At 42.4% G+C, this 16506-nt stretch overlaps 1 protein-coding gene across 1 annotated transcript; it reads left to right on the plus strand.

Moving 5' to 3' along the window:
* Window positions 1-692: 692 nt before the first annotated feature.
* LOC121552363 (CMP-sialic acid transporter) lies at window positions 693-16211 on the plus strand. The gene is made up of 8 exons (XM_041865243.2): window positions 693-1050; window positions 7102-7282; window positions 9360-9519; window positions 9629-9781; window positions 14752-14818; window positions 14922-15098; window positions 15343-15477; window positions 15851-16211. Exons 1-8 carry the CDS (start codon window positions 1041-1043, stop codon window positions 15976-15978), a joined length of 1011 nt encoding a protein of 336 aa, XP_041721177.1. The 5' UTR covers window positions 693-1040; the 3' UTR covers window positions 15979-16211.
* Window positions 16212-16506: the final 295 nt, after the last annotated feature.

Below are 16506 nucleotides of genomic sequence, written 5' to 3' on the forward strand. Positions count from 1 at the left end.
GCCCTCCAGTGGGTGGAGGACGTACAACCTGTTAGAATTATAGTATGCTCAGATTCTCTGTCTGTATTGACTAGTTTATCATCTGGTAAATCTAATAGGAGTGACCTACTATTGGAGGTATTAATATTATTATAGAGAATTGAGAGAATGGGTGTAGTAGTGAGATTCTGCTGGGTCCCAGCACATTCGGGTGTGGAAGGAAATGAAATTGTAGACTAGTTAGCCAAAAGAGCTTTGAAACGAGATATAATTGATATTAATGTTCAACTGGGTAGAGGTGAGGCCAAATATAAGATCAGAGCCATTTTGATAGATGTGTGGCAGAAGAGATGGGACTCTGAGCCGAAGGGCCGGCATTTATATGCCCTCCAAAGAAAGGTCGGTGGACCAAGATTCAATGGTCAGATTAGGAAGGAAGAGGTGGTGTTTGCTCAATTGCGCTTAGGACATTGTACATTAAACTCGTCATTACATCTGGTTGGCAAGCATGTGAATGGTTTGTGTCTGGAGCGTATGGTCGATGAAACGGTGGAGCATGTGTTATTATATTGTTGTAAATATGTTGAAGAGAGGGAAAGATTGAAGTGTAGGGTCATTGAGGTTGGGGATAGGGGAGGGTCTATTAGAAGTTAGTAGGGCTCTTTTTTATTTTCTCAGAAGGACTGAGTTAGGTAGGAGGATTTAGAAATGTTGTAAACCGTGATTGACCACACACTCCAGCACAGTAGGTTGCGGCATGAACATTTAACGTTGGTTTGCGGACCGCCATTATCACTGAAGAAGAAGAACGCTAAGCGGATGCTTGACATTTATACATTCGGTGAAATATCTGTTTCATTGTTCTATCTGTGATGATACGTTTGGTGAAAGGCTAGCTTAGTGACAGGCGGCTCGGGCTCCGGGACTGCAGCTGGATGCATCTCTGATAAGACTAGAGCTAGGCAGGCAGATGACAATGGTTTGAAGACTGGTTCGTTTATTATTCAACGTTAAATACCCATTCATTTTACAACGCACCACAACAATCAAATTAGCTAACCATGGCTAACGGTAAGTGAAATCTGCTATGCTTAGCTACTTGCAATGATAACGTTAGATAGCTAGCTAATCTCTGTAATGTTTCGAAACTAGTTAACGCAGCAAGCTAGCGTTTAAATTAGTAATATTATTGTTGGGTGTGAATTTATTTGCTAGCAACGCACTAAAGTTAAACAAGTTGTCTTTGGTATTTTGCTAACGGAAAAGAGACTGTCTCTGAATGGAAGCGCAAATGCTACGTAGCTAGCTAGTTAGCCAGGTGCAGATACATCATGGTGGTTCTGGCTAAACCAATCCGTCGGCTACATAGTTAGATTGTTATTGTAAACGAATTCAGAAAATAGAGAATCACGTCAATAAGTGGCCATCCACATTAGGCCTTTTCAAACTGCATTGTTCTTAGCCCCGGGCTATCTTAGCCCAGGCTAAAACTGGTCCAGGGCTAGTTTGCCCTGTATTCACACAAACATTTGTTAACCCGGGACTGAGCTTTAGCCCTGTATTCACACTTATATTCCAAAGCCCTGGGCTAACGGACAAGCACAACATGCTGATACGACCAACAATATATCTCTGCCACGTGACCATTGTTACAAGTAAGGCATTTATTAACACATTAGGTCCTCTTGCTTCTAGCATAACAATGTGTTACCAGCACTGAATGTTTGAAAACATTGCTGCCTGACTCTGACCTCGGAAACAAGGTTTCACATTTTAAATGCGATCTTGCCCCTGCACAGAGAATGCTGTTCACGGACGAGACATAAACTTTTCTGATCCAGGCAAAAGCATGCAACAACATTATCATGGATGGTAATATCTAGATACATGTCAATAGAAAATCTATGAAAACAGACGGAAATTGAGACCTGTGTGAAGCAATCCAACAATAAGGATGAGCCACAATAGTGGAATTTGCTGTTCTGCTTCAAAATATAAGTCCCCCATTGAAGGTGACTCAAACGGATACAAATAATGGAATCATGCCGTATTTGGACTAGATAATGCTAAACAAGGTCGGAATAAGTTAATTTGACACAAAGTAACAAATCAGTTGAGTCACATGGTGGATATATTAGACTTTAGGATTGCATTAGGGGCATAGGTACAGCCTAACCTATGGATTGTTCACCCATGAAATGGGGGTATCAGCCTACTCGGTGACACACAGAACACAACTGTAGAGTTTTTAAACAAATATTAGCATCTTATCTAATTAGTTGAGAAACCAACTGCTTCAAAGAAACAATGCAAACCATGATGGACTGGCATAGCTGTTAATGACGTATATTATCCTAATGATGATGCTCCTTTACACATTAAAATCAGCCTTGACATGTGCCCAAAAATGCATCAAGTCAATCGCTTGGCCTGACATAAGAATAAATACAGTAAAGTACACACACTAAAGGGTAAAAAAAAACATGTAAGCAAAATAGTGTTTTTTTAGACACAACTGCAGACTTCAAAGAGTAGGCCAGGGCATTCAAGGAGTTGGTCTGATGGTGCTTGCTGATGTCATCGGCCTCCTCCTTTGCTTGAGGAACAATAGAGATCAAAAGAGGAAAGCCCCCCCATATTTAGCAGATGTTATGTTTAGCGAAATGCTTATGTTCGTAGCTCCAACAGTGACATGAGTTGGGGTGAATGTGAATTGAAGTCAGTCAATTCAGGAAGTGATTTGAATTGACAAAAATGGAGAGAATTTGACATAAATAGCTTCTCCTTCTCCGCTTATTTAGAAGTAAATGAAAATGGATAGGCCTACCTCTTTTAAATTATTGCATTGGAATATCATTTATCTCAAATTGACCCCAACCCTGAGGCCTAAATCCAACATTTAAGTGAGATGAGGATCCCACTGCACTCCATGCATTACGGTTCCATAGGCTCTCCAATTCACCTTCATTTACAGTTTTACTGTGTTCAAGTAGACTGTTATCAGTAGTTTGTTTCTTTGTTGTTGTTAGTCATTCAAAATGTACAGGCCTACAGTATTTGGCACCCTCTGCTGGTGATTTGCAGGATGTGCAATGATAGAAGTAAAAGGAGGGCTGTGATTGCCAAATATGCCAATTTCTCTCTATAAAATGGACTGTAACTTTAAAACTAGCAGAGATCCAACTCTAGAACTTTGATATGCCCGTAGAGTATGTTCAACAATATATTGGAAAATTCCCAATCAAAATGTTGTTAATTATTTTATTAATGTAAGAAAATTGTTACTGAAATCAAAATGCTACTCGTATTATAGGGCAAGCGGTAAAGCTTCATATGACATGTAGTGAGTGATATGTAGCCCAAAATCATATTTAATGACATTTCATCTTTCAGTCAAGCAATACTTTATGTACGCATATGGTTCCCACCATAGAACTAACAATATGTCCCATTCACCACACAACCCCCCCCCGAGCGCCACAAGACCCACTTGCTGCGGCTGAGAGAGATCTTCGGTAAAGAGGCAAGAATTTGTTTAATTTGCATAACTGTATTAATGCTTTAAATATTCTACATAATAGAAATAAGGATGTTCTCTTTTGTATTGCATGTTCTTTGGTTTAAAATATTAGTTTTATTCCCCCCTTATTATTTGTATTTCACAGTAACACCTACAGTCCACAATCTTAATTTACTATGATAGTTTTAGGATATGTATTTCCAAAATGGTTAGTGTTACAAAAACTGTCTTTCCTTAGTTTGTCCTGGTGGTGGGTGATTCTAATCTTCGTGCCTTACTGGATGATATTGTACCCATGTCAAACCGAGCTGGTAGCACAGGTCATGCTGGCCTGGCTTTTGGCTTCATGTCCACTCCTGGAGCCAGAGCTCCACATCTGGAGGCAGATGTTTGTGGGATTGTGTTACCACAAGGCCTTGTCCCGGACATTGTCTGTCTCTTAGCTCCTGGTAACAACTTTACAGACAGTCCATCCATCGATCAGGCAGGGAAAAGGTTTAAATAACTCCTCCACACTGCTCTGTTGAAGTGGACTGAGTAAATCCTTAATTACCATTACTAGTTGCATAAACACATGACGTAAGTGAAAATCACAATTTCTAAGACCATGTTTTGCAAATTACTAAAACCCTGTAATGTCACTTGTAATTATTTGCAGGTCTTTGTACATGACCTCCCACGTCACATTGACGGCATAAAGGATCCAAAGTACCAGGAGCAGCTGGCATTGGAGTATGAAGGCCAAGCATGGGAGCTGCTTCTACATCTGCATTGCTTGCTGTTTGGGGTTTTAGGCTGGGTTTCTGTATAGCACTTTGTGACATCTGCTGATGTAAAAAGGGCTTTATAAATAAAATGTGATTGATTGATAGGTGTGACTTGCGCCTTCCCACTGGTTCCTCTGGTCCCACAATAAAGTACATCTGAGTGATGATTATGGGATGCCAATTTGGCCACGCTGATCAGACACTTTGTTCGAGGGACTGCGGTGCATGGGTGCAACTAGGCTTACTTCTGCTGGGATCCAAAGTGTAAGATAACTTCTCATTTTAATGGTAACTTTTTTTTCTCCTTATTTTCTCTGCATTTATGCATAGTCCAGTCAAATGAGATGTCTAGTGCATTTATTTCAGGATGGGTTGGAGGCAAGGTTGGCCAGTTCTCCAGGGCCACTACTTCTAGTGTACCCCCAGCAGGACCCCTGCCTGCAGCCCCAAATCAAATCAAATTTTATTGGCCACATGCGCCGAATACAACAGGTGCAGACATTACAGTGAAATGCTTACTTAACCAACAGTGCAAAAATAAAACAACAAAAAAAGTGTTGAGAAAAAAAAGAGCAGAAGTAAAAGAAAATAACAGTAGGGAGGCTATATATACAGGGGGGTACCGGTGCAGAGTCAATGTGCGGGGGCACCGGCTAGTTGAGATAGTTGAAGTAATATGTACATGTGGGTACACCTGCTCCTCCTACTGCAGGCCTTGGGGTCCACAGTGTAAGATGTCTGATTTTAATGTGATTGTTACTTATTTTCTCTGCACTTGTGCACTGTCCAGACCACATTGGGTGTCTAATGCCTAAATCATTTCTGGTTGGGACAGAGGCAAGGTTGGAACCCCAGTGGCTGTTGCTGCATCAGTTCAGCCATGTGGAGGCAAAGAAGTACTTTCAGGTGATCCTCAGGGTATGTTATTTACTGTTGTTATTGGTAGAAATGTCATCAATATATGTTTAAGTGTGCATGTGTTGGAAAGTATTTAATAATCAATGCAAAACCTAAAATATCCATATGATTACAGGGTAAAGTGAACGGTGGCGTTATCTGCAGCACCAGGATCATCCTTGAGGGTCAGCGTGACAGAGGTGGACGTCCTGTTCAATCACCATTCTACCACACCTATTTTTACTAATCAACTGCTCAACATGACCACGAGTAGTAGAATCTGGTCTAGAACAAAAGCCTGAACAGCCTGCAGCTCTTAAAGAGCGGGTGGGGGCAGCCCTGATGGGGTGACCTGTTATTCTTCAATCTACTTTATTCTACATTTTGTTGTAAATAGTTAATGGGTGTATGTTGATTTGTGTATTTTCCAGGAGCTTGCTTGGTTGTCTTATTAAAAAGAGATCATGGAATAATTAGGCAGTTTCTCCTATATTGGCTCAAATGGGTTACTGTTTTTTGCTTCTCTGTTAAGTCATTTCTTTAAATAAATACTGATTAAAACATTTATGTTGCAATTTATTATTGGGTATCTTAAATACTGTCACCGAGGAGGCTGATACTCAATTTCGTGGACCTAAGATCTATAGGTAAGGCTGTACATTGCAAGATTAATGTTCAATACACAGTAGGTTGAGTGGTGAACTTAATGTGGCTAGTTTCACACCGGTTTCAAAGTCCCTCAATAAGTGCTATGATGCTAATATTTGTGAAAACTCTTCACAGTTATGTCCTGTGGGTGTCACCGAGTAGGCTGATACCCCATTTCATGGGTGAACAATCTCTAGCTTAGGCTCTACAGTCCAAATTGAGTTCAACACGTATACTAGGCTTAATGTGGCTCATTTCGCATTGTTTTTTAGTTGCACTATAGGAGCTAAGATGCTAATATTTGTGTAAACTCTACATAGTTGTGTTCTGTGGGTGTCACCAAGTAAGCTGATACCCCATTTCATGGGTGCACAATCGCTAGTATAGGCTGTACAGTATGCCCCCAATGCAATTGTGGTCTAATACAGTACATCCCCAATGGGATTTCAACCGTTTTTTTCTGCTTATTGACAACAACAACAAAAAATTGTATTTAATTTGGAATTATGTAACAACACTACAACCTTGTTTAGCGTTATTTAGTCCAAATATGGCTTGATTCCACTTGATCAGTTTGCATCACTTTCAAGGGGGTACCTTTATTTTGAAGGCGAAACCCAAATTCCACTATTGTGGCTATTTTCACACAGGTGAAATTGAGCGCTTGCTGCCCCTCCAGCTGTAGAGTTGGTGGACTTTCGAAACACCCACTCGCTTGCTACCCATACCTTTTTGAGTTTGTGGCTTTAGTTGGCTAGCTGCCTATATGAGAAGACGTGAGCCAGCCTGCATAGCACCCGTTTTTGTTAGCCATTGCAACCAATGTATTTGCACTGATGAAAGTATTTAGTTTTTTTGTCAGGATTGTGTCCTCAGATGGAAGGTTGAAATTGTATATATTTACTTATCAAAATAGCTACAGAACGCATCACAAGCATATGCAAATTAAGTGAAAGTGCAGCTTTTGTGATTGGACAATGAAAATTCGTTCTGACCCCTTTTCACACTGGCTATTTGTGCATCATGTTTCTGGGGCTAGCCCCAAAAGTCAGTGCTAACCTTGCTCCGGAGCAGGGCCAGTTAGCCCTGGGCTAAGGTTGGTGCTAGCCCACTTTAGAATGTGCAAGTGTGAACGCTAGCTTAGCCCCGGGCTAAAATCTCCCTTAGCCCAGAGCTAAGCAGGCTCTTAGCCCTGGGCTAAGGTGCAGTGTGAACACACCTAGAAGGTGTGATTTCTGGTTCCTTGCCTCACTTTCTGCTGTCAAGACTCCCTGTCCTCTCTCTCCACAGAGCCAGTGAGTGTGGTGTTCAAGGTGTACTGTCTGTCAGTGATGACAATGGTGGCAGCAACTTACACTGTGGTATTACGATACACAAGGACAATATCATCAACAGCTATGTACTTCTCTACAACAGCAGTATGCGTCACAGAGGTTATTAAATTGTTCTTGAGCCTTGGGATGTTGACCAAGTAAGTAGGCTATATCTAGGGCCCTGCTTTGCCACCTATTCTATATCCTGTGTTTTCATGACAGTCCAAATAATGTTACAAATCCACGTGTAAAATAAACAAGTGATTGCTATCCAAGTGGTCTCAGCCTTGAATAAATACATAGAATACCCTTGCAGGAATTGACATTATGTTTTGCCATATTGCCCAGGCAAGTGACCTGAGCAGTCGCTGGTTGAGTCTGCACTGTGGTAGCCCCATTGGGCAGGTGATATACAGTACCAGTCAAAAGTTTGGACACACCTACTCATTCCAGGGTTTTTCTTTATTTTGACTATTTTCTACATTGTAGAATAATAGTGAAGACATCAAAACTATGAAATAACACATATGGAATCATGTAGTAACCAAAAAAGTGTTACACAAATCAAAATATATTTTATATTTGGGATTCTTCAAAGTAGCCACCCTTTGCCTTGATGACAGCTTTGCACACACTTGCAATTCTCTCAACCAGCTTCATGAGGTAGTCACCTGGAATGCATTTAAATTAACAGGTGTGCCTTGTTAAAAGTTAATTTGTGGAATTTCTTTCCTTAATGCGTTTGAGCCAATCAGTTTTGTTGTGACAAAACAGCTCAAATAAGCAAAGAGAAGCTACAGTCTGTCATTACTTTAAGACATGAAGGTCAGTCAATCCGGAAAGTTTCAAGAACTTTTAAACTTTCTTCAAGTGCAGTCGCAAAAACCATCAAGCGCTATGATGAAACTGGCTCTCATGAGGACCGCCACAGGAAAGGAAGACCCAGAGTTACTTCTGCTGCAGAGGATATGTTCATTAGAGTTACCAGCCTCAGAAATCGGCAATTAACTGCACCTCAGATTGCAGCCCAAATAAATGCTTCACAGAGTTCAAGTAGCAGACACATCTCAGCAACTGTTCATAGGAGACTGAATCAGGTCTTCATGGTCAAATTGCTGCAAAGAAACCACTACTAAAGGTCACCAATAAGAAGAAGATACTTGTTTGGGCCAAGAAACACAAGCAATGGACATTAGACTGGTGGAAATCTGTCCTTGGGTCTGATGAGTCCAAATTTGAGATTTTTGGTTCCAACCGCCGTGTCTTTGTGAGAAGCAGAGTAGGTGGACGGATGATCACCGCATGTGTGGTTCCCACCATGAAGCATGGAGGAGGAGGTGTGATGGTGTGGGGGTTCTTTGCTGGTGACAGTGTCTGTGATTTATTCAGAATTCAAGGCACACTTAACCAGTATGGCTACCACAGCATTCTGCAGCAATACGCCATCCCATCTGGTTTGCGCTTAGTGGGACTTCATTTGTTTTTCAACAAAACAATGACCCAAAACACACCTCGAGGCTGTGTAAGGGCTATTTGACCAAGAAGGAGTGCTACATCAGATGACCTGGCCTCCACAATCACCCGACCTCAACCCAATTGAGATGGTTTGGGATGAGTTGGACCGCAGAGTGAAGGAAAAGCAGCCAACAAGTGCTCAGCATATGTGGGAACTCCTTCAAGACTTTTGGAAAAGCATTCCAGTTGACTACCTCATGAAGCTGGATGAGAGAATACCAAGAGTGTGCAAATCTGTCATCGAGGCTAAGGGTGGCTATTTGAAGAATCTCAAATATAAAATATATTTTGATTTGTTTAACACTTTTTTGGTTATTACATGATTCCATATGTGTTATTTCATAGTTTTGATGTGTTCACTATTATTCTACAATGTAGAAAATAGTACAAATAAAGAAAAACCCTTGACTGAGTAGGTGTGTCCAAACTTTTGACTGGTACTGTATATATTCTTTTCATTTTTTTCCCACTGATAACCAAAATGCAAAGAATTCCAGTAGTCGTATTTGTGGTTCCTCCTGTCTGTAGGTGAAAATAGCTACTTTATTTAAAGTGATCATAATTTTCGAGCAACCAAAAAATACTCCTGACTTGCCCGATAGGCGAGTGACTTTCAGACCTTAATGTCAATCCCTGCCTTGTATTGAGTATTTTGTTGAAAGAATGAATGCCCCAGTTGCTTAACTTTTGTACATGTTTGTCTTCATTTTTACCTTGCAGAGAAACTGGCAGCTTTGGCAGGTTAAAAGCATCCATAGTTGAACATGTGTTTCAGAGTCCAAAAGAGCTGCTGAAACTGAGTGTTCCCTCTGTGGTCTATGCGATTCAGAATAACATGGCCTTCATTGCCCTGAGCAATCTTGATGCAGCGGTGTATCAGGTATTAACTTGACATTTCTTGATTTCTTCAGAAAACGGCACATTAATAATTGACGTGTATACTTCCTTCCTGGCTCATGCTCACTGTTACACTGCATTTCCCTACCAAGGTGACCTATCAGTTGAAGATCCCGTGCACAGCCCTGTGCATGGTCCTAATGCTGAACCGCTCTCTCAGCCGGCTGCAGTGGTTGTCTGTCTGCATGCTGTGTGGGGGCGTAGCTTTGGTCCAGTGGAAACCTGCAGAGGCCTCTAAAGTCCAGGTACCCTTGGTATTTGTCAGTTTTTTTATTTTATTTTTTATTACCTTCATTTATCCAAAAAGTCCCATTTGAGATCAGGGAGACCTGGCCAATGGGCATGTCAAGTGTATACTGGTTAATTGCTGATGTTCCAATTAAGCAATAAGGCACGAGGGGGTGTGGTATACAGTGCATTTGGAAAGTATTCAGACCCCTTCACTTTTTCCACATTTTGTTACGTTACAGCCTTATTCTAAAATAGATTTTTTTTTATTCTCCATCTACACACTACCCCATAATGACAAAGCAAAAACAGGTTTTTAGAAATGTTTGCAAATGTATTCAAAATAAAAATATCACATTTACGTAAGTATTCAGACCCTTTACTCAGTACTTTGTTGAAGCGCCTTTGGCAGCGATTACACCCTCGAGTGTTCCTGGGTATGACGCTACAAGCTTGGCACACCTGTATTTGGGGAGTTTCTCCCATTCTTCTCTGCAGATCCTCTCAAGCTCTGTCAGGTTGAATGGGGAGCGTCGCTGCACAGCTATTTTCAGGTCTCCAGAGATGTTCGATCGGGTTCTGGCTGGGCCAGTCAAGGACATTCAGAGACTTGTCCCGAAGCCACTCCTGTGTTGTCTTGGCTGTGTGCTTAGGGTCGTTGTCCTGTTGGACTTCGCCCCAGTCTGAGGTCCTGAGCGCTCTAGAGCAGGTTTTCATCAAGGATCTCTCTGTTCTTTGCTCCGTTCATCTTTCCCTCGATTCTGACTAGTCTCCCAGTCCCTGCCGCTGAAAAACATCCCCACAGCATGATGCTGCCCACCACCATGCTTCACTGTAGGGATGGTGCCAGGTTTCCTCCAGATGTGACGCTTGGCATTCAGGCCAAAGAGTTCAATCTTGGATTCATCAGACCAGAGAATCTTGTTCCACATGGTCTGAGTGTCCTTTAGGTACCTTTTGGCAAACTCCAAGTGGGCTGTCGTGCCTTTTTACTGAGGAGTGGCTTCTGTCTGGCCACTCTACCATAAAGGCCTGATTAGAGGAGTACTGCAGAGATGGTTATCCGTCTGGAAGTTTCTCCCATCTCCACAGAGGAACTCTGTCAGAGTGACCATCGGGTTCTTGGTCACCTCCCTGACATCTCAAGGATGATCAATGGAAACAGGATGCACCTGAGCTCAATTTCGAGTCTCATAGCAAAGGGTCTGAATACATATGTAAATACGTTTTTTTTTTATTGATATTTTTAATTTAAATTTGCAACAATTTCTAAAAAATTGTTTTCACTTTGTCATTATGGGGTATTGTGTGTAGATTGATGAGGAGAAAACATATTTAATCACTTTTAGAATAAGGCTGTGTAAAAAGTGAAGGGATCTGAATACTTTCCGAATGCACTGTATGGCCAATATACCATGGCTAAGGGCTGTTCTTATGCACGACGCAACGCTGAGGGCCTGGATACAGCCCTTAGCTGTGGTATATTGGCCATATACCACAAACGCCGAGGTGCCTTATTGCTATTATAAACTGGTTACCAACATAATTATAACAGTAAAAATGTTTGTTTTGTCATACCCAATCAAATCAAACCTACTTTTGTTTGTCACATGCGCCGAATACAACCTTACCGTGAAATCCTTACATACACGCCCTTAACCAACAATGCAGTTTTAAGTAAAATATTTACGAAATAAACTAAAGTAAAAAATAAAAGAGCAACAATAAAATAACAATAACGAGGCTATATACATACGTGCCGGTACCGAGTCAATGTGCGGGGGTACAGGTTAGTCGAGGTAATTGAGGTAATATGTACATGTGGGTAGGGGTAAAGTGACTATGCATAGATAATAAACAGTGAGTAGCAGCAGCGTTAAAAAAAGGGGGTAGCCATTTGATTAGTCCGGGTATATTTTTAGGGCCTTCCTCTGACACCGCCTGGTTTAGAGGTCCTGGACGGCAGGAAGCTTGGCCCCAGTGATGTACTGGGTCATACTCACTACCCTCTGTAGCGCCTTGCGGTCGGAGTCCAAACAGTTGCCATACCAGGCGGTGATGCAACCAGTCAGGATGCTCTCGATGGTGCAGCTGTATAACTTTTTGAGGATCTGAGGACCCATGCCAAATGTTTTCAGTCTCCTGAAGGGGAGTAGGCGTTCTCGTGCCCTCTTCACGACTGTCTTGGTGTGTTTGGACCATGATAGTTTGTTGGTGATGTGGACACCAAGGAACTTGAAGCTCTCAACCTGCTCCACTACAGCCCCGTCGATGAGAATGGGGGCGTGCTCGGCCTTCCTTTTCCTGTAATCCATGATCATCTCCTTTGTCTTGATCACGTTGAGGGAGAGGTTGTTGTCCTGGCACCAAACTTCCAGGTCTCTGACCTTCTCCCTATAGGCTGTCTTGTCGGTGATCAGGTCTACCACCGTTGTCGTCGGCAAACTTAATGATGGTGTTGGAGTCGTGCTTGGCCACTCAGTCATGGGTGAACAAGGTGTATAGGAGGGGACTAAGCACGCACCCCTGAGGGGCCCCCGTGTTGAGGATCAGCGTGGCAGATGTATTGTTGCCTACCCTTACCACCTGGGGGCGGCCCGTCAGGAAGTCCAGGATCCAGTTGCAGAGGGAGGTGTTTAGTCCCAGGGTCCTCAGCTTATTGATGAGCTTTGAGGGCACTATGGTGTTGAACGCTGAGCTGTAGCCAATGAACAGCATTCTCACGTAGGTGTTCTTTTTGTCCAGGTGGGAAAGGGCAGTGTGGAGTGCAATAGAGATTGCATCATCTGTGGATCTGTTGGGGCGGTATGCAAATTGGAGTGGGTCTAGGATTTCTGGGATGATGGTGTTGATGTTAGCCATGACCAGCCTTTCAAAGCACTTCATGGCTACAGACGTGTGCTACGGGTCGGTAGTCATTTAGGCAGGTTACCTTGGTGTTCTTAGAAACAGGGACTATGGTGGTCTGCTTGAAACATGTAGGTATTACAGACTCAGCTAGGGACATGTTGAAAATGTCAGTGAAGACACTTGCCAGTTGGTCAGCGCATGCTCGGAGTACACGTCCTGTTAATCCGTCTGGCCCTGTGGCCTTGTGACTGTTGACCTGTTTAAAGGTCTTACTCACATCGGCTACGGCGAGCGTGATCACACAGTCGTCCGGAACAGCTGGTGCTTTCATGCATGCTTCAGTGTTGCTTGCCTCAAAGCGCGCATAGAAGTAATTTAGCTCGTATGGTAGGCTTGTGTCACTGGGCAGCTCGTGGCTGGGCTTCCCTTTGTAGTCCGTAATAGTTTGCAAGCCCTGCCACATCAGACGAGCGTCGGAGCCGGTGTAGTAGGATTCAATCTTAGTCCTGTATTGTCACTTTGCCCGTTTGATGGTTCGTCTGAGGGTATAGCGGGATTTCTTATAAGCGTCCAGGTTAGAGTCCTGCTCCTTGAAAGCAGCAGCTCTACCCTTTAGCTCAGTGCGGATGTTGCCTGTAATCCATGGCTTCTGGTTGGGGTATGTACGTACGGTCACTGTGGGGACAACGTCATCGATGCACTTATTGATGAAGCCGGTGACTGATGTGGTGTACTCCTCAATGCCATCGGATGAGTCCCGGAACATATTCCAGTCTGTGCTAGCAAAACAGTCCTGTAGCTTAGCACCTGCGTCATCTGACCACTTTCGTATTGAGCGAGTCACTGGTACTTCCTGCTTTAGTTTTTGCTTGTAAGCCGGAATCATGAGGATAGAATTATGGTCAGATTTGCCAAATGGAGGGTGAGGGAGAGCTTTGTATGCGTCTCTGTGTGTGGAGTAAAGGTGGTCTAGAGTTTATTTCCCCTCTTGTTTCACATGTAACATGCTGGTAGAAATGAGGTAAAACGGATATAAGTTTCCCTGCATTAAAGTCCCCGGCCACTAGGAGCACCGTCTCTGATGAGCATTTTCTTGTTTGCTTATGGCTTTATACAGCTCGTTGAGTGCGGTCTTAGTGCCAGCATCGGTTTGTGGTGGTAAATAGACAGCTACAAAAAATATAGATGAAAACTCTCTTGGTAAATAGTGTGGTCTACAGCTTATCATGAGATACTCTACCTTTTTTTTTTTTTTTTTTGTCATTTAGCAGACGCTCTTATCCAGAGCGACTTACAGGAGCAATTAGGGTTAAGTGCCTTGCTCAAGGGCACATCGACAGATTTTTCACTTAGTCGGCTCGGGGATTAGAACCAGCGACCTTTCGGTTACTGGCACAACGCTCTTAACCACTAAGCTACCTGCCGCCCTACCTCAGGTGAGGAAATCCTAGAGACTTCCTTAATATTAGATTTTGCGCACCAGCTGTTATTGACAAATAGACACAGACCACCACCCCTTGTCTTACCGGAGGCAGCTGTTCTGTCTTGCCAATGCATGGAAAAACCAGCCAACTGTATATTATCCATGTCGTCATTCAGCCACGACTCGGTGAAACATAAGATATTTGTCCCGTTGGTAGGATAGTCTTGAACGGAGCTAATCCAGTTTATTCTCCAATAACTGAACGTTGGCCAATAGGACGGATGGTAGAGGCGGGTTACTCACTCGCCGACTAATTCTCACAAGGCACCCGGACCTGCATCCCCTGTATCGGCGTCTTCTCTTCATGCGAATGATGGGGATTTGGGCCTGGTCGGGTATCTGGAGTCCGACTTGTTAAAGAAAAAATATTTGTCCAGTTCGAGTTGAGTAATCACTGTTCTGATATCCAGAAGCTCTTTTCGTTCATAAGAGACATTGGTAAAAGAAGTTACAAACAATGCGAAAAAACACAAAATAGCACAATTGGTTAGGACCCCGTAAAACAACAGCCATCTCCTCCGGCGCCATTCTATAAATGTGGTATATGGTCTGATATAAGCCAATCAGGGTTCAGGGTTCGAACCACCCGGTTTATAATGGCTTGTTTAGAATCCAAGGATTTGATGAGGATCTTACACGTTCTAATCTTCTCAGGTTGAGCAGAACCCTTTTTGGGGGTTTATGGCCATTGCTGTCGCTGTATTCTGCTCTGGATTTGCAGGTATTGTATCTTAGTTTTATCTTCATACCGTTAATAATCCATAACATAATTTATGACGGTAATGGCAGGTTATGTCTAATGGTGTCACTTTGTGTTTGAACAGGTGTGTACTTTGAAAAGGTCCTGAAGAGCTCAGACACATCCCTATGGGTGCGGAACATCCAGATGTACCTGTCTGGCATTGTGGTCACCCTCGCTGGTGTTTACATGACTGAGGGTGCTCAGGTTATACAGAAAGGCTTCTTCTACGGTTACACGCCATGGGTGTGCTTTGTAGTATGTGCGTCAAATTTCAAGCTTGATACATGAACACAATCAATCATGTTATTTTTTACGTCAGCAGTTGTCACAAAGTGCTATATGGATACCCAGTCCAAAGAGCAAGCAAAGCAGATTTTTATGCAATGAAGATTTTCTTGCTTTTCTACCATGCCTGGGGAAATCTTTATTTTAATTTGTTTTACTTTTCCTAGCCTGAATTTGTCTTGTACATTGAAGTTACATTTGGTCTTCTCTCCTTCCAGTTCTGGCTAGTGTGGGTGGTTTGTACACATCAGTGGTGGTGAAGTACACAGACAATATCATGAAAGGCTTCTCTGCTGCAGCCGCCATTGTTCTCTCTACTGTGGCATCTGTCATTCTGTTTGGGCTACAGATAAGTGAGTCAATCATTCAGATCTCTGTGGGCAGGGACTATTTACATTTTTACATTTACGTCATTTAGCAGACTCTCTTATCCAGAGCGACTTACAAATTGGTTCATTCACCTTATAGCCAGTGGGATAACCACTTTACAAAATTTTTAAATATATATATATTTTTTATATTATTATTTTTTTTTTTTGGGGGGGTTGGGGTAAGGGAGGGGTAGAAGGATTACTTTTCATGAGTTACTGTTCAGACACTGCTCTTTGACACTCAAGTACTAATATATCGTATAATAATAGAATCTGACCAACATATTTTGGCTGTGAGTGAATTTATAAATAGTCCATGGCAGGTTTTCAGTAACCATTTTGCCTTTTCTTGCAGCTGTAACCTTTGCCAGTGGAGCAATGCTGGTGTGTGTCTCCATATACCTTTATGGACTTCCAAAACAAGACACCACCAAGCTTCCAAGAGCAGACAAGGAGGCCAAGCAGAAACTGATCACTGTTTGAGGCCTGGAAGAACTCATATGGCCTTTCCTGACCATAAGGCCCTCTTTCACACTGCAGACTGTTGCATACAGAATAAGAGCGTCGCCAAGGAACTTTAATAATAAAGAATTTATCATAGTGATGCTGGAGCGTAAATTAAGGGAAGGGATTTAAAAATAGACTTATGCATCAATATTCTGTGGGGATTGTGGAGCTGAGGCATAGTAAAAAATAAATACAATTGCGTTTCTGGATCTCATTCTTCATTTTCTACTGTTTTTGTTGACTGTTACTGCTGTTAGTCATGGACAATAGTTTATAAATCACTGTCAGTCGTATTCCACTTGACACAGTACTAAATGTATATACACAGCTGACAGAATCTCACCTGGGAGAGAGCCTGGACAATTACGTTTTTTGAAAGTCATTGTTGTAGCTGTCATTATCTATAATACATAATCATTGTCCGTTTTGAACATTCAAAATACAATAGTTGGCCCTCAAAGATGAGGATTTGTGTACTATTATGCAATAGCCAGAGATGTCAAC

Source organism: Coregonus clupeaformis, chromosome 36 (genome assembly GCF_020615455.1).
Source record: "Coregonus clupeaformis isolate EN_2021a chromosome 36, ASM2061545v1, whole genome shotgun sequence".
Classification (NCBI taxonomy): domain Eukaryota; kingdom Metazoa; phylum Chordata; class Actinopteri; order Salmoniformes; family Salmonidae; genus Coregonus; species Coregonus clupeaformis.